Source organism: Pseudonaja textilis, chromosome 13 (assembly GCF_049901715.1).
Source record: "Pseudonaja textilis isolate UNSWEBS1 chromosome 13, rPseTex1.2, whole genome shotgun sequence".
In the NCBI taxonomy this organism is placed as follows: Eukaryota; Metazoa; Chordata; class Lepidosauria; order Squamata; family Elapidae; genus Pseudonaja; species Pseudonaja textilis.
This window is the reverse complement of record NC_142002.1, coordinates 8432065-8451030: the sequence shown is the minus strand read 5'-3', so window position 1 is coordinate 8451030 and position 18966 is coordinate 8432065. Positions and strand designations below refer to the sequence as shown.

Below are 18966 nucleotides of genomic sequence, written 5' to 3'. Positions count from 1 at the left end.
CAATAGCTTTTGCTCTTAATTCCTAATAGACTAGATTTGGATTATTTATATGTTTACTCGTCTATTGCGATATTTATGTCCTGTTGCTGAAGATTTCTGTGTGGAAAATTATTTATATTTAATATAAATTGAAACAATCTATTTTAAAAAACCCAATAGAACACAATAAAACCGGTGTCAGAAAATCAGCAGCAAAAATAAGTATACTATCAAATGCAGTGGATCAAATCACAGAGAAACAAAAACTAAGTTTGGATACTTTTAAAAAATCCCTAGGAATAAGGCCACCTCCAAACAATAAAGGTAGGTAGATAGGTAGGTAGGTAGGTAGGTAGGAAGGAAAGAAAGAAAGAAAGAAAGAAAGAAAGAAAGAAAGAAAGAAAGAAAGAAAGAAAGAAAGAAAGAAAGAAAGAAAGAAAGAAAATCACCAAAGGGTCCAAGAAAAGTTTAAAAGTTAAGAAAAAATAGAAAGAAAAAATGTTTAAAGAAGTGAGTTCTGTATTCTTCAGAGCAGTTATAAGTACAAATACATTTTATTTTTTATTTATTTATTTTGATTTGTCAATCGCTTACAAGATAATAGGTATAAGTATATACATAGTTATGAATACATGAAATGGGTACATATAAGAAAAATAAAAGGAACAATAGGACAGGGACGGTAGGCACGTTGGTGTGCTTATGCACGCTCCCTACAGACCTCTTAGGAAAGGGGTGAGGTCACTAGTAGACAGTCTAAGGTTAAAGTTTCGGGGGTTTGGGGAAGAAACCACAGAGTCAGGTAGAGTATTCCAGACATTGACCACTCTGTTGCTGAAGTCGTATTTCCTGCAATCAAGTTTGATGTGGTTAACCTTGAGTTTGTATCTATTGTGTGCTCTTGTGTTGTTATGGTTGAAGCTGAAGTATTGATTGACAGGTAGGGCATTGCAATGTATAATTTTATATGCCATGCTTAGATCAGACTGAAGACATTGTAATTCAAGGTTTTCTAGGTCTAGAATTTCAAGTCTGGTGCCATAAGGTATTCTACGACTAGAGGAGTGGAGAATTCTTCTTGTGAAATATTTCTGGACTTTCTCAACTGTGCTAATATCAGATACGTAATGTGGGTTCCCAGACTGATGAGCTGTATTCAAGTATTGGTCTAGCAAATGTTTTGCATGCTTTAGTTAGTAGTGTGATATTACCAGAGAAAAAGCTATGTGGGATTAGGTTAAAAACTCTTAATGCCTTTTTGGCTATGTAGTTACAGTGGGCTCTAGCACTTATATCATTAGAGATGAGTACTCCAGGGTCCTTTACAGAGATTGGATCATCAACAAGGTCTTGACTATTCAGCTTGTATTTTATTTTCTGATTTCTTTTTTGCCAATATGTAAGACAGAGCATTTATTTGTTGAGATTTGAAGTTGCCATTTGATACATTGTATTCTGATACATAGTCAAGGTCTTTTTGAAGGGTAGTAGTATTGTCTGTGGTATTGAACAGCTTTACATCATCAGCGAAGAGAACGCAGTTGCTCTTAATGAGATCACAGAGGTCATTTATGTAGAGTATGAAGAGAGTTGGTCTGCCTTGGGCGACACCACTATTGACAGGTATAGAATTTGATAGGACACTCCCAATTTTGACCATTTATTGTCTATTTGACAGGAATGCTTCTATCCAGTTATGCAATTGTCCAGAGATACCATAAGATTTTAGTTTTAGGAGTAGTTTGTTGTGTACCACTGAATCAAAGGCTTTACAGAAGTCTATGTGGATTGCATCTATTGTTTTGCCCTGATCGAGTTGTGTAGTCCATATGATTTTGCAGTGTAAGAGTTGCAGATTACAGGATAGTTTTTTTCTGAAACCAAATTGTTTATTAGAAAGTAGGTTGTTTGTCTCTAAGTGGAGGATAATAGATTGGTTAATAATTGATTCCATGACTTTACAGGTGATGCAGCATAAGAAGATTGGTCTGTAATTTTCAACTAGGCTGGGGTCTCCCTTTTTGAAGATGGGGATGACCGTAGCTTGTGACCATAAGTTAGGCAAGGAGCTGGTCCTGAAAGATTTTTCAAAGATTATGCTTAGAGGTTCTGCTATGGCAATGGATAGCTTTTTAAAGAAGTAGGCACATATTCCATCCAGTCCAATAGTTAGAGATGGTTGATCATTGTAGTTTTCTGTAGTTTAGCTAGGAAATACTGGACATGATCCATTGCTGTTTACAAACACTGAGCCAAAGAATGTGTTAAAGATGTTGTCTTTAATGGTGTCATAATTGCAGTCTTTACCATTAGGTCCTATCAGGGGTGGATGGACCTTGAGTCTTTTAGTTTGTTGTTTACAAAATTGTAACATAATGCAGATACTGGGTAAGCTCTTTTAGAAAGACATCCTAAAGATGCTTTCTCTGATGCTCACCTGTCACACTTTTTGTTTGTTTGTTTGTTTGATGGTTAATAGCACATCCCTGAAATAATGCAGAAATAATGGTGCACTATTTCCCTGTCAAACAAGAACATTGCTATGATTAATTTTCAGTCCTGTCTATTTACTCTTCAGCAGTCACTCTTCCCAGCGTGCATTTGTCAATTTGCTTAGTGCTTCTGCTGATTAAGGTAAAACATCTGAAAGAAGCTATTTCTTTGTAGGACAACTTAAAAAAAGCTCTCTCTACCTTCTCCCAAGAGAATGGCATATTGACTTTCAATAGCTCACTCATGGGAACAACCTTAAAACAATAACCTATTCTCTACTAGATCTATCTGTTCTGACCAAGGCTTCCTGAGACAGTAACTATCACATGTTGTTCCCAAAAACCTTTTTTGTTTATTTCAATGGCTGTGAATTATATGCATTCACAGCCTGTAATGAGTCCCAAACAGTTTATGAATAGTCCAACAGAAGTCTGCCACAATCTTTCAGGATAAGGCTGATAAGGACCCACCTTTATCTCCCTTGAAATGCTGCCAATGACTAAATTGCCAATTAGCTGTAGAAGGCCAAATGGAGCACAAAGTCAACACAGAGCTTCAGATTTTAAACTGACCAGAATGAACAAAGTTGCTTCCTGCAAAGGCTCATGTCCCTTTGCTCCTCCTTGATGTCTTATGGGAGGGGCCAATCATCTCCAAGCCTTAATCCCAAGTCACCCCTTTTGTCATAACTGTTCTTGCCTTCCGACAGCTGTGCATAAACACACACTGGGAACAGGCTCCCCCTTTGCCTCACTGATGTAAGATTCTGGGGGCTCTGGAGTGTGCACATAACTCTCAGATGGCCCTGGCCCCATCTCTGTGTCAGACGCTGATCCCTCGACCGAGCCCTGCCCAGATTCCAGAACTGGCCCATGTTCCTCTCCACTGTCCAATTCTGCTGCCAGCTCTGCAGGCTGGCAGTGGACCACAACACTATCAATGTCTAGGATAGGGAGAGAAGAAGAAGTACACTATTCTCAAGATAGCATGCTCTGGGCCAAAGGACTGCTCAACCACCAATTCGGTCTCACCAGCAAGGTCGCATGCCAATGTTGCATGTATTTTGGGTCATTTGGGTCACTATTAAAGCCAAGCCCAAAATGGAACCTTTGGTTGCTGTGTCTCAACCATAGCCTGTGGTGAGTCTCCTCTAATACAAGAGGCTCAAAAATAGGTTTTAATTGCAGTAAAGAGAGATGCACAAAATAGAAGGCCTTGCTTACTTGGTAGGTTGGATGGCTTGGAAGACTCAAAAACCACAAAATAAAATTCAGAAGTTGTGGGTGCTCATCAGTGGAAGTTTTTAAGAAGAGATTGGACAACCACTTGTCTGAAATGGTATGGGGTCTCTTACTTGAGCAGGTGGTTGACTAGAAGATTTTCTAAGTCCCCTCCAACTCTGTTCTTCTGTTAAATTATTATGCTTCCCTTGATTAATCCCATGCCACACATTCTTGTACACATATTTATAAAGCAATCCAATCTTTCCCAGATATTTTTCTTAAAAGAATTGGCCAATCCCTAAACAAAAGAGGTTTTAAGAACTGAAATAATCCAATTGATACTTTTATCCAAGCCAGGCATGCTAATCAATTAATAACTCAAGATATAGCTCTGAACTATGGGTTTTCCTTCACCTTTCCATCTACTGAATTATTGGCTTTCATAAATAATAAAAAATTAATAATGAGAAAAAAATAAAACAGGTGCAGTGAAAAAAATGTTGAAGAGGTTCAGCTTCTTCATCCATGAGGATTATTGGCATTGGCATTCTCTTCTCTTTAAAAGAGTTTTGCAAATCTCCTTTTCTTTCTTTTTTCTTTTCCCCCCATGAAACAGGGATGGCCTTTTTGCTAAGAGAAGTATTTACAATTCATCGCCATCCTCATCTCCTGCAAGAAGTGTGCAAAGTTCCCCACATACTGTCTCCTGAGAACTTTGATTTTTTTTTTCTTGGATCAAGCTCCTCATCAATAAATAGATAGAAGTATTCCCAGTCAGTCTTGCCCTTGTAGTGATTTATTTCAGCTAATACAGCAATAGTTTCTGGCTGGTTGATTTCTCTGTAATTTAGAGGAGTGAAATGGATTTTAAGCATTTACTTGGCATTTTGACAATCCAAGCGGGGAGGGGGGCAAAATGTCCATACCATCTTCATCCCCTCAAAGTCACTCAACAACACAGAAATGGGGCATGTTTTTAAATCTCCAGCAAATGTAAAGTTTACGAACAACCAGATTAGATTAGGCCAAGCAATTATCTAATAAAGCATATTTTTTCTACAATGGATTGACAACATTTAAAGGCAATATTCTTTGCTTAATATATTCCTCCTCCCTCTATTTGGAAGTCAGTCAGAAGGTGCCAACCATACATATTAACCATGAGCTCCAAGTCCTTAGACAAGCAAATCACATCAACAGACAAAAAGGGGCTTTCAGCCAGCTCAGGAAAACCTTAGATTTGCCGTAACACAAAAGATAGAAAAAGAGACCCATGAAAGGGGGAGTCCAAGAGCACATAAGGAAACAAGGAACAGGAGCTGTGGTGGTGCAGTAGTTATTTGCAAGTTAACCCTGCCCACTGCTAAGAGTTAGATCCTGACTGGCTTGAAGTTGACTCAGCCATCCATCCTTTCAAAGTTGGCAAAAGGAGAGCCAGATATGCTGATGTTTGTAAACCACTCAGAGATTGCTGTAAAGGACTAAAGAGCAGTATATAAGTCTAAGTGCTATTGCTCTTGTTATGTTAAGTGGTTGATTGTTAGAGGGGAAACACACTGACAAAAACATTGAAGGGTGGAACTAGAATGGATACTCAGAAAGAGATGGCTGAAATTGATGGGTCCCCAAAAGATGCTCATCCCTGAATCCCTCTTAGGTACACTTTTTAGTTATTAAGATTTAGATAGTTATTAAGGCTATTGGACAAGGTCAGAATCCCTCCAAAATGTTTTTATTGTGTTTATTTTGTTTTGTTTTTATGTTTCATTTGTGTGTGTGTGGGGGGGGTGCTTCTTAAAATTCTTTGCCATACAGGTGAGAAAAAAATGGAGTGGGAAGAGAGGGATACTTCATTTGAGAGAGATCTACTAGACCCATCACAACAGTTATCCCTTTTATCTAGATAATGCTTTGGTTGCAGTTGTTGTCTTAATAGGTTGAAGGCCATGACATCAATAGCTAGTGCTCAAAGCTTCAACTTCATCTACTACCAATTTGCAGGATTAGATACCCACACATAAGTCACAAGTCCCTTCACACCTGCAAGTGATCTAAGTCCAGCCCATCTTGAATTCCTTTCTATCCTTAACTCCCATGCATTTCCTATAACAGTCACTTGGCCAGATTTTTGTAGAGAACTTAAGTTTGCAATAAATCCTTATACTCATTTGAACAGCCTGAATCTCCTGATTTCCCAGGCATTTGACATATATACCATTAACTATGGACCAGCATTAGAGAGATGAACAACTGCTAGCATAACCATTGCCTGCAAGAAAATAATTGACCAATAATTCATGTTACATCGAGGTAGAGATGGAGATTAGAGATGATGGGATATTAAGCAGGTAGGAGGAGGAGGAGGAAGAGGCAGCTATGGGGAAAAAATAAACATTTAGAGAAAGACAACTGAAGAGACAAAGGAGTCATCTTGTTGGGAGATGGAGGCATAAACATTTAATAAAGAAATAAACAAAAGAAAATAGGGCTTTTGTCTAGTTACTTGCTTTAGTCCAGTTACTTGTTTTACAGCTATGCTTCTATAAACATTTCTATCATTTGATGGATATTTTGTGAGGAAGTTGCAAGGCATTAAAATGTCACCTACTGGAAAATAATAGCTTTAAGTTCACTTCTGGAGCTCCAATATAAATATCAGGATTTAAGAATTGATATTTCCTTTTGGATTGAGACAATCAAATCAGTGACTTAGTATTTTGGAGTGCGATGACTGAGACTATTTGAAAGCTGCCTGAATTAGAAATACTGCAAACATTTTTATGTTCCTAAAGCAAAACAAAGGGAAATACACTCTTGGGCATATTTTAAGCATCCTCCATTTTTTGGCTAAATGATAATGTTGAAGAAAAAGGAATAAGGATTTTTTTTAAAAAAAAAAGAAAAGATGACCCTACTATCATTATCTCCTGATCCAACTGGGACTGAGCTTCCTAACTTACAAAAATCATTTGCAATATGCTTGGAGAGGAAATTTTTATACGATTGTATAGCTCATATGTTTCTTTACAGACTATACAACATAAAGAGATAATTTAAAAAAAATGTTTTTCTCCCTTTTCCCTGATCACGGTTCATACGTACCACTACAATGTATCTTATTTACAATTTACTCCATACTGAGCACTCCCTCTCCCCTAATCCTGCTATGGGAGAGGTTTTATTCCTGGGAGGAAGAAGTGAAGAATACAAAGAGTACATATTAAAAATATATGCTCCCAGCAGGGACAACCAGAGGCATGAAGGTCATGCCAGCTGCTCAGCTAAAGAAAGCAAGCATCCATAACAGGCAGCAATGAAATAGGAATATACTGGAGGCAAATGACCACTTTAGTGATTTCATAAAAGACAGCAATAACACTTAGACTTCTATATATCACTCCACAGTGCTTTATAGCCCTCTCTAAGTGGTTTACACAGTCAGCATATTGCTCCCAACAATCTGGGTCCTCATTTTACTGACCTCAGAGGGATGATAGGCTGAGTCAACCTTGAGGTGGTCAGGATCAAACTGCTGGCAGTGGGGAGAGTTAGTTTGCAATACTGTATTCTAACAACTGCATTACAAAACCACAATACATTGTATCTGTATTTTACTGAGAAAGCCACCTGAATGGACAAGAGCTGAGGCTCTTTAAAGACTCTAACCAAATTATGCCAACAATTCTGGAGAACAATGCAGTGGTCAACGGATAGGGAAAAAATCAGGCTACATACCAATACTAAAGAAAGATAACTTTACAGAATGTGCTAAATATTGTACAATATTCTAGTTTAGAAAAGGCCTAAGAATGAGATATGTTACTGCTGATACATGCTAGCTAGATCACTGAAAAAGTGAAAGTATACAAAGATGAAGTCCATATCTGCTTCACTTACAGAAACATACTTTGTCAAACCATCTCTGTGGGACGTCCCTAAAAATGGGAAATCCACATCTTACTGTCCTCAGATGAAACCTATGCACTGGATAGGATGTTACCATTTGAATAAAAGATGGAAAAATGGACTACTTTCAAGTCAGCATTATATAAGGGATATGATTTGTTCCAACATAGTTTATTGAATAAACCAAAACCAGCTATGCATTCTAGGCATTACATCTTGGTTTGCTATCCACAAAGACTGAGTTCACACAACATATTAAGCCACAATCAAACAGTGATTGTGATACAATGTCGAATGTGAACTAGCTAAAGAATAGTAGCTGATTTCAACCTATGCTCCAAAATTTACTGAAGATTTATTAAAATCAAATGAGTAACATGCATATGCATTGACCCAGCAGGTTTCTAATAATTCAACCATGTAATTGCAATAATTATAGTAATCACTGTAATTATTGTGACCCACATGTAAGGTCAAGTGTTCACCATGTATTAAGTCAAATTATTCCTTTTTAATCCCACACATGCTTTAAGGAGCTTGAAATGTTATAGAGGATTCTCATTCAACCCAATTTATCCTTATCTTAAACTTGTAGAATATATTCATCTGAGAAATAAGATGATTCACCAAACTAGAAACTGACTGCAAGAACATTTCTATTTATGCTTCTAACCCAGAAATGGAGCTGAAGCTGACAGCAGTTTGTGCTTACGCTATAATATGCTATTATCAGTTCAAACTTATTTTTTCTACCTAGCTGGAAAGAGAGCATTGGATTTATACAGACCATGTAATAAAGTACCTACAAAATTTCCAGGGACTTGAGAATAATCATGTATGACCTTCTAAAGAGTTGTTAGTCAACTAATGTTGATCATACTCAGCTATACGTGTCATCTGATTTAGCACATGCACCTTCTTATAATCCCATTTAGCATATACACATTTTATAATCCCATTGACTTTATGAATCATTCTATAAAACTTTAAACTTGGGAAGGGGCATCCAAAAATAATGTTCTAAGCTTTATCCTGAACTAGTCATAAGGTTTGATCTCACAATGTTTGTTTTATTAGTGCCTTAAGCAAAGCTGGATGGTCCTGGGGAAGCTCTTCAGCTAAATTGGGTGGCTAAAATCTGCGAAAATCCAGTAGGTTGAACATCTATGAGGTTTCTATTTTGTTTCTGAAATAGGAAGGTGAAAATGTTGATCTGGGCCAACTTCATATTTATGTGACATTGTTTCATTTGAAACCCTCAGTCATAACACCATGAACCCATAAATAATGGCTTGTTTACAACCCACAGCTACTATGTTCATACAAGACATCAAGTCAGTTTTCAGCTAGCACACAATGTGATCACAGCTTTTGCATTCCTTGCTAACTTGCATGAGAAGTTCCCATTAAATAGCCTGCCTAAAGCACTAAAACATTTCTGGTTTAGACAGGACGCTGGGCAAAAAGGTCACTGTTATTCATAGACTGTTCTTACTGAAGCTGCATAAGAGGAAAAGAGAGACTAATATTAAATAGACTGCTCAGTTCTCCCTTTCCTTCCACAGCCTCCAATATTATTTGTAATAAATGAGAAACTCTTTTTCAGTGTCTGTTCTTCTATACCCCAGGTGTCTGCTTGTTTGTTCCTTTGAAGTGGGATATATTTTGTGCACTGTTCCAGCCAAAGAGAACAAATTTATTTGCCTCCCAAATGTTCTCTCCATATTACTCTTCTGTTTCCCATTCCAAACAATTGTCCTGGAATCCTCTGCACACTTAGAGCAGCTGTTCTGGTCTGTTTTTGCTCTGATTCACTGATGCATGGAGTGACAACTCTATGGAGATGGGAACAAGGTCCCTAATTCTAATTGTACACTTGATTGCAAAATAATTATTTGTCCATTTGCTTGCATCTGCCAGGAAGGAAGGAAGGAAGGAAGGAAGGAAGGAAGGAAGGAAGGAAGGAAGGAAGGAAGGAAGGAAGGAAGGAAGGAAGGATGGATCTCAGCATTTCTTTCTTCAAGGAGCTCAGAAATGTTTATTGTGATGCCCAACCCAGATTTTACCTGTGCTTAGGTTTTCTGCTTAGAAACTGAAATGCTGAAAAAGTAGCACAGGAATGAATGACTCATCCTTGTTCAAACACATTGCTGTCCAATCTTTTTGGAGACAGGGTTGGTGTGTGTGTGTGTGTGTGTGTGTGTGGGAATTAAAGATTTCCAATGTGACCTATACAACCCCTCAGGAATTAGTATGGAGGGGGAGGGCTGAACTGATTAACGAAAGTAAGACAGTGAGTCAAGAACATTTGCTTTATTCTCTTTTTTCATATCTTAGAATAAAGCAGCACTGCACAGTTGTCAACTATACCAGTTGCCTTTCCTTCTCTTGCTCATGCTGAGACACAATTACACAACCAAGAATGCATGCATCTCTCAAAAACCAATGCCCCCCCCCCCAACAATCAAATACAGATCATTGGGCATGCAATAGCTCTGTAGAAGGCCTCTAAAGATAGAGATTCTCAAAATTAAATGTTAATGTGCTAGGCACGGTAAACTATTAAATGCACAGAGAGTAATTATCAATCATTAATTTAATTTTAAATAAGTTTCTGGGGTTCTGGAAACAGGAATCACCTCAGATGGGTAAATAGGAAACCTTTGGCAAGAGGAATCAAGTGTAAGAGAAATTCACAAAGAAAAATCACACACGGATGCAAGAGTTTCTAACCCAACAGAGGAACCGTCACCTCAAAAACCTGCTATTCAGATTGGAATAGTGATTATTATTAATTTTTAGCTGAAGCACATGTAATTTAATCAGAGGAATGAACAGGGCATGTCTGTAAGAACTAAGGTTTGTCCTTGTAAAGGCTGGAGATTTGTTTTTAGTTCAGAGTAATGGAAGTATATAATTAATGCAGTTTTTCTGAGTTTAACAACCTTAAGTTAGCTGGGAACATTGGGAGTTGAACCCCACACATCTTAAAGCTGTTGAAGTTGAGAAATACTGCATTAATGGGGCAGTCTTTTGCCGTCCTTTGGTCTCCTCCTGAGGTGATGATGTGCGATGCAATGAACTTATTGTCATTTTTACAAGCAGCTCCAGGCTCCTTTATGCTCAGCCCTTAAAAGAGCAGATATTCTTTTCCAGTCATTGCTAATTGAATGTGACACATTGGCCTCCTGGTTTCTTTTCTTTTTTCTGTTGTTTGCTTTTTGAGTGAGCTAACATTTAAAATAATTTGTGCAGGTTGTTCTGTGAGCTTCTTAGCCAAAAGATGGATCACCAACACATTAGCAAATCCATAAATAAATACATTTCTGTACACAGAAGCAATCGAAATGAAGAGAAAGTGAGCTGCGGTGCTTTGGAATAATGCTATATTTTGCAGAAATGAAAGAAGCAGGCCCTTCAACCAAATATTGGTGCTTTCCTTGGTGCTGAACTCAAGAGTTGCTGATTATGTCTTTAGAAAGTTCCTGCTGCTGTTGTTAGCTGTGAAGTCGTGTCTTACCCATCGTGACCCCATGGACAACATTTCTCCAGGCCTTTCTGTCCTCTACCATCATCTGGAGTCCATTTAAGCTCATGCCGACTATTTCAGTGACTCCATTCAGCCACTTCATTCTCTGCTGCCCCCTTCTTTTTTTGCCCTCAATCGTTCCCAGCATTAGGCTCTTCTCCAATGAGACCTTCCTTCTCATTAGGTTGCCAAAGTATTTGAGTTTCATCTTCAGGATCTGGCCTTCTAAAGAGCAGTCAGGGTTGATCTCCTCTAGGACTGACCAGTTGGATTGCCTTGCAGTCCAAGGGACTCACAGAAGTCTTCTCCAGCACCAGAGTTCAAAGCAGTGGTGGAATTCAATTTTTTTTTACTACCGGTTCTGTGGGTGTGACTTGGTGGGCGTGGCAGGGAAAGGATACTGTAAAATCTCCAGTCAGCGGTGGCATTTGCCAGTTCTCCAAACTACTCAAAATTTCTGCTACTGGTTCTCCAGAACTGGTCAGAACCTGCTGAATACCATCTCTGGTTCAAAGGACACAGTGCTTTGGTGCTCTGCCTTTGTTATGGTCCAACCTTCACAGCCATACCTTGCAACTGGGAAAACCATAGCCTTGACTATATGCACTTTTCTTGGCAGGGTGAGGGTGATGTCTCTGCTTTTTAGTATGGTGTCTAGATTTGCCATAGCTTTCCTCCCCAGGAGCAAGCATATTTAAAATATTAAATTTATTTTAAATATGTATTAAATTTATTAAAGTATGAAATACGTATTTAATCTCAAATACTTCGTATAAAGTTCCCGTAGCCCCAAGCCATTCAAACCAAGCGTACCATACCTTATAGAGTCCATGGCTACATCCAGAGTAGGTGCTTTCCATGGTGTAGCTCCTCAGCACTCCTATTTCCCGCCAAACCACCACTCGGGCTGTGGAGTCACGTGACTTCTCCAGCAAGAAGCTGCAGCTACTCATGAGAAAAGCAGGAGCCACTTTATCCAAGATCTTTGGCAGAGTCTGCAACATATCAAAGGATAGCACTGTCACATAAATATGGTACAGTGGTTAGACTGCAGTATTGCAGGCCAATTCTGCCCAGAGCCAGGAGTTTGATTCTGATCAGCTCAAGGTTTGACTCAGACTTCCATCCTTCAGAGGTCAGTAAAATGAGGACCAAGATTGTTGGGAGAAATATGCTGACTTTGTAAACTGCTTAGAGGGGGCTAAAAAGTACTATGAAGTCTTGCTGCTATTGCTATTAGATTTTATTTTATTCTTTATTTTGACAGTGGCTTCTTACTTTTCCCCTTCCCCTGGTTGATTTTAAATGGAACTAGGAATAACTAGCCAATTTTGCTGGACTTGGAGTGGACTTTTTTTCCTTTAAATTTTGAACTGCTTATCTTGTCTCAGAGAGGGACCACTCTGGATGGTGACTTTCTTAGCACTTGAATGAAAAACCACAGAGACCTCACATTTGTAAGCTAGACTGAGAAATTGGGGAGGAAAATAAACTGAGTTCTAGAGGAATGTGTTCACTTTTAAGCCTCCTAACTGACATAAAGGTAAAGATTCCCCTCTCACATACATGCTAATCATTTCCAGCTCTAGGGGGCTGGGCTCATCTCCATTACAAAGAGCCAGCACTGTCCGAAGACATCTCCATGGTCATGTGGCTGGCATGACTAAGCGCTGAAGGTGCACAGAATGCTGTTACCTTCCCACCAAAGTGGTCCCTATTTTTCTACTTGCATTTTTACGTGCTTTTGAACTTCTAGGTTCGAAGCTGGGACAAATAACGAGAGCTCATTCCATTGCACGGCACTAGGGATTTGAACCGCCGAACTGCTGACCTTTCTGATTGACAAGCACAGCGTCTTAGCCACTGAGCCACCACGTCCCTTCTAAGTGACATACACATGCTGATGAAAGTAAGCAGTGAATTGTGATAGAACAAATTCACACCTTTGTTGTGGAGCAGCGGAGATACGAGGCAGACACAGAGCGTTCGTTCAGAAAGCTTTATTCAGCGAATAAAGGGTTGCCACAGCTGCCAAAGCTAACAAGCCAGATCAGCTGGCGGCAACAGCTGATGCCGTTTGACAGCTTCTTTTATAGCCGGCTATCAAGTGGCATCAGCCAATGGGAGCGATTGGCGCTCCCGCCAGAACTGCAGACCTGAGTAGGGACCGCAGTCAGTTCTGTGAACACAACACTCCTTTCCCCCGGCCAGGAGCATGCGTAGTCTTGCAAATGGGCCAGCCATCTGTGTTGGTGGCTGGACCATCTTAGTCCTGGGGAATCTCCGGCTGGGGTAAAGTCCTTTGCCCCTGGAATCATCCTGGAAGCTGCAGGGGTGCGAGTCCGATCAGCTGGAGCCTGCGGTGGTCCAGGTAGGTTATCCCATTCATCTCGCTTCGGGCACGTTGTCCGGCTGGATCGGTAGACCGGGTCATTTGGTCGGGAGTCCCTAGCATTCCTTTGGTAGACCAGGTTGTCAGGCAGGGAACCTTCGGCGTTGGCTGGGTAGATCGGGTCCTCGGTGTTTGCTGAGTAGACTGGACCCTCAGCGCTTGCTGGGTAGACCAGACCCTCGGCACTTGCTGGATAGATCAGGCCCTCGGCATTTCCTCGGTCGACCGGTTCCTCGGAGTTTGACAGGTAGACTGGGTCGCCTGGCTGGGAAACGTTGTCTTTTGCTGGGTAGATCGGGCTGCTCGGCTGGGTGCGGGAGTCATCAGTAGTCCCTCTCCAACGCCGCCTCAGCTGGTCCACATGTCTGCGCCACATACGACCGTCGCCTAGGAGGACCCTATAGGATCTTGGCCCTGTAACTGATATAACCTGTCCTGGTACCCATAATGGGTCCCCTGCATAATTCCTGGCATAGACCAGGTCATGCAGGGCAAATTCCCTGGCAAGGCTATCAGAACCCAAGAGGGTGTCAGGGATGTAATAGGGGTGCAATCTGTCCAAGGTGGTCCTAAGACACCTGCCCGTTAGTAATTCTGCTGGTGACTTGTTTGTCATGGTGCAGGGGGTTGTATGCTGGGTCAGAAGGTATCTAGATAGTTTGGAGTGCCAGTCTCTCTGGCCAAACCTTGCTAATGCTTCTTTTACTGACCTAACTGCCCTCTCAGCCATTCCATTGCTAGCAGGGTGAAAAGGGGCTGTGAGGATGTGCCTGATGCCTAGGTTGGCAGCGAATATTTTGAATTCACAAGAGGTGAATTGGGGGCCATTGTCAGACACCAATGTATCGGGAAGGCCATGGGTGACAAATACCCAGGTCAGGGCCCTAGTGATGGCCAGAGTGGTTGTGGAAGGAAGTAGGGCCAGGTCAATCCATTTAGAAAAAGAGACCACTAAGACTAGGAAGGTCTGCCCATGCATTGGTCCTGCCAGGTCGATATGTAGGCGAGACCAAGGGCCCCCAGCATCCTCTAACTTGGTAGCGGGTGGCTGCTGGTGGGGCTGGTCTGGTAGCGTGGCATGGCTGGCACGAGCTTACCCAGCTGGAGATCTGGGCATCCATGCCTGGCCACCACACATAGCTGTGAGCCAGGGCCTTCATCCTTACGATGCCCAGGTGGCCTTCGAGAAGGACTTTTAAAATTGGTTCTTGTAAAGTGGCAGGGGGGACCACTCTTGTCCTCCACAACAAATATCCCTGCAGGGATGACAACTCTTGTCTGCGAATCTTGAATGGCATAAATTCAGGAGTGTATTGAATTTCAGGCCACCCCCTTCCCACCCAGTCCAGGACTTGGGCAATTACCCTGTCTCTTTTGGAGTGCATTGCAATGTCTTCAGCTGTAATAGGCAAATTGAGTTCGTTGACCTCAAAAATGGAGTGTATGGGTGCGGGGTCTTTGACTGGTACTGGTAGGGGACAGCGACTAAGGGCATCTGCATGGCACAAGTTCTTCCCCGGGTGATGCACTAGTTTGTATGAATAGGCGGCCAGGAACAAAGTCCACCTGGTCATCCTAGGTGATAGGACCTGTGGGGTTTGCTTGTCCCCTGACAAAAGGCCTAGAAGTGGTTTATGGTCTGTTATAAGTTCAAAGTAGTGACCATAAAGGAATTCGTGAAACTTTTTAACAGCAGCCACTGCAGCCAAAGCCTCTTTATCAATTTGGCTGTAGTTTCTTTCTGCACCAGAGAAGGTTCTTGAGAAGAAAGCAATTGGTGCCTCAGAGCCATTTGGGAGCCTGTGGCTCAGAACTGCCCCTACACCAAAGGGGGAAGCATCTGCTGCCAGGACTAGGGGGAGCTGCTGATTAAATTGGATTAAAACTGCATCAGATGTGAGCAAGGATTTGACTGATTTGAAAGCATGGGCTTCCCTAGGTCCCCAATGCCAGGGGGATTGTTTATCTAAAAGTCTGTGCAGAGGTTCTGCGATGGATGCTTTATGAGGAAGGAATGCAGCACAAAAATTTAGAAGCCCTAAGAAGGCTTGGAGTTCAGTCTTGTTGGATGGCGTGGGTGCCTCGTGGATAGCCCTGACTTTGGACTCAATTGGGTGAATACCAGAGGCATCAATTCTGTAACCTAGAAAGTCCACTTGCTTAGTGGTGATGGTGCACTTCTGCCTTTTTAGTTTGAGGCCATGCTGCCTAAACCTGTCAAGGACTGCTCTGACCCTTTTTATTAGTTGTGTCTTATCCATAGCTGAAACAAAAATGTCATCAAAATAAGGGACTACACCTGGGAGTCCTTGGAGAAGCCTCTCCATGAGGGACTGAAAAATCTCAGGGGCAACACTAATACCAAATTGGAGGCGTTTGCACTTGAATGCACCCCTATGGGTGACTATGGTTTGTAATTCTGCAGTCTGGTTGTCAACAGGAAACTGTTGGTAGGCCTGGGACATATCTAATTTGGCAAAGATAGTGCCAGGCTCGAAGGTGTGTAACAGGTGTTGGATGACAGGGACAGGGTATGCGCTGACTTGCAGGAAATGATTGAGGGAAGTCTTGTAATCAGCGCAGATTCTCATGCTGCCATCTTTTTTTATGTGGGGTGACTATGGGGGTCTCCCACTTTGCAAAATCTACTGGTTCTAACACCCCTTGCTTTAACAATTTATCTAATTCTATGTCTAACTTGGGGCAGATAGCAAAGGGTACTCTGCGTGGCTTAAGGCGAATAGGAGTTGCCTGTGGGTCCACATTGAATGAAATAGGGGTACCAGAATAGCAACCTAATTCGTTGCTAAACACATCAGAATAGTCTCTGAACCCACATTGTAGGGCAGCTGATCACAAGGCTGCCATATACTCACTAACTGACTCCCCCTCAGACTGCTTCCTCATCCTAAAGACAGGTCTCCTAGCAATTTGGGAAGGCTTAGGGGAGTAGTGGTTGGAAAGGATCTCCTGGAGCTCTTCCCATGGAATAGTTCTAACAGAGCGAGGGGCTACCAGCGCTGTAGCAGTGTCAAAAACCGCAGCCCCACAAAAACTAATAAAGTAAGATTTTTTCCAGTGGTCTGTGGCATCTGTGAGGTCTATGGCATCTAGGAAACAGATGAAACGATTCTTGTACAACTCCCACGTCTCAGCAGTCAGCTTGAAGGGTGGGAAGGCTGGGCTGGTACTCATCATGAGGCGGCAGCGTTTGTCCCCTCAGCTGGTGAAGGCTTTGAAAATCGTGCTCTTAGAAGAGCGATTTGCGGCTGTGCCTGTCAGGTGGCTTCTGTCTCCTCAGCTGTGGACGCTTTTAAACTTCACGCTCGTGGAGAGCGTCAGTGGCTGCAGCTGTCAGCTCTCAGTGGCTCCGCTCTTTTTTAGTGACCAGCTCAGCAATTAGAAAGTCTGGTAGCCTCTTATAGTATCCCGCCCTCGTCGCCAGTGTTGTGGAGCGGCGGAGATACGAGGCAGACACAGAGCGTTCATTCAGAAAGCTTTATTCAGCGAATAAAGGGTTGCCGCGGCTGCCGAAGCTAACAAGGCAGATCAGCTGGTGGCAACAGCTGATGCCGTTTGACAGCTCCTTTTATAGCCAGCATCAGCCAATGGGAGCGATTTGCGCTCCCGCCAGAACTGCAGTCCTGAGTGGGGACCGCAGTCAGTTCTGTGAACACAACAACCTTATTTTAGGATAGTCATGGAATAGATTTACTTGAACCTTTTCCCTTTAGCTTTAGCTTTGCTTGACTAATAAGAATTTATTTATTTGGTTTATTTATATTCCTGCCTTTCTATTCAACTGAATATTGAACATCTGAGATTACAGGATTAGAGAGAGAAATAATATATTGGTATATCAACAGAGACTTAAACTGTGCTGTCAATAATATAGCAATTCAGATAATTATAAGAATTCACTCTTGTACATTGAATGATATACATAAAATAAAATGGAAAGCTAGGAGACAAAGACCTCTTGAATATCAGAATGAAAAGCTGGGTGTGTTTTGGTTTTCTGTTTTTTTGTTTAATTAGAAAGACATCAGGCAGATACCAAATTTGTCTTTTTAATAACACAAACAATATGAAATAGCACTCATCAATACCATCAAAATCTGAATGGGCAGCAAATTAAAAACAAATAAAAGGCAATACATTATGCATAATAGATTGATGGAATTTCATGCTGCATTTGGATGATATTATATCAGGCTGCAGAATAACAACTTTTAATCCAACATATTAAAAAAAAAATTAGAACTGATAGCAAAAGTTCAAAAGAAAAAAACAGCCTGCAATGCAAGATGTAAGTAGCCAAAAACTAATACATGATACAAGACTAAACCTAGAGGTTGTCTGTCAAATATAAAACCTGTGCAATGAGTTTGCTTTAATACTGGTTCATAATAAAAAATAATCTTAGTGCAGCTGTATGTGCAGTCATATTCAGACATCCTAGATATTCTTGGGCCTTTCAGGTACGATTTGCCCGGTGGTGGGATTCAAAATTTCTTTACTACCAGTTCTGTGGACATGGCTTGGTGGGCATGGCAGAGGAAGGATACTGAAAAATCTCCATTCCCTCCCCACTCCACTAACCTGCTTTCCAGCTCCATTCTCCTGTGCAGGACAACAAAAGAAGACCCAGCCGATCAACTGGGACTCAATGGGAGACAGAGAATAGATGGGGATGGGGCCAGTCAGAGGTGGCATTTTCTAGTTCTCTGAAACTACTCAAAATTTCCACTACTGGTTCTCCAGAACTGGTCAGAACCTGCTGAATATCAGTTCTGAATTTGCCAATTTATTCATTTAAGTATTTTTTTTTCTTTTTTACTCGTCTTTATTTTTTTCAAACTCTGGTTAATCTGACTGCTAATCATGCTTTTATCATGATAAAGATAGGAGATGACTCTGACAAAATGCCTGCGACTCCAAATCTGTTTGCAGAAAATATATCTTTTATTTTTACCTAAGTAAATAAAACTACCACTGATTCCCATAATTGAAGATAATCCATTCCATGGATAAACTCTGTTTCAGATCATCTTTCTGATGGTCCAGGAATTTTCACAGACTTTTCTGCCAACTTCGTTGACCAGTGTGAAAAAAAAATATTGCAATTTCTGATTTGAAAAATCATGGGCTGATCCTGAAGCATTGCTTGATTCCCACCTACTCTATGTTGCCTCAAACTAACATGTGTTTGGTTACTGACAAATGTCCAAATTATATTAGGGAAATCAGCCTCATCATAAGCAGATAGAAAATTGTCAGACAAATAACACTAACCAATCTTTGGGAGGGAATTCCTTGGAGACAAGTCGTCACATCAATGTGCTTTTCCTTGTTCTGGATTGCCCTCTAAGAGATGTTTATTGGGGAAGCATCAAAAATTGAAATGCATCCTCCAGCTGAGTCTCAATGTTATCATCAGTATC

The 18966-nt window shown here is 41.1% G+C and overlaps 1 protein-coding gene across 2 annotated transcripts in view; it reads right to left on the bottom strand.

Annotated features, from left to right (window-relative positions):
- AGBL1 (AGBL carboxypeptidase 1) overlaps positions 1–18966 on the bottom strand; it is a 508769-nt gene that overhangs the window by 217687 nt on the left and 272116 nt on the right. For both annotated transcript variants that reach the window (XM_087941340.1, XM_087941342.1), the window contains exon 21: positions 11949–12125. In XM_087941340.1, the coding sequence (XP_087797466.1) occupies positions 11949–12125 (177 nt within the window). The remainder of the gene's footprint in view (positions 1–11948; positions 12126–18966) is intronic.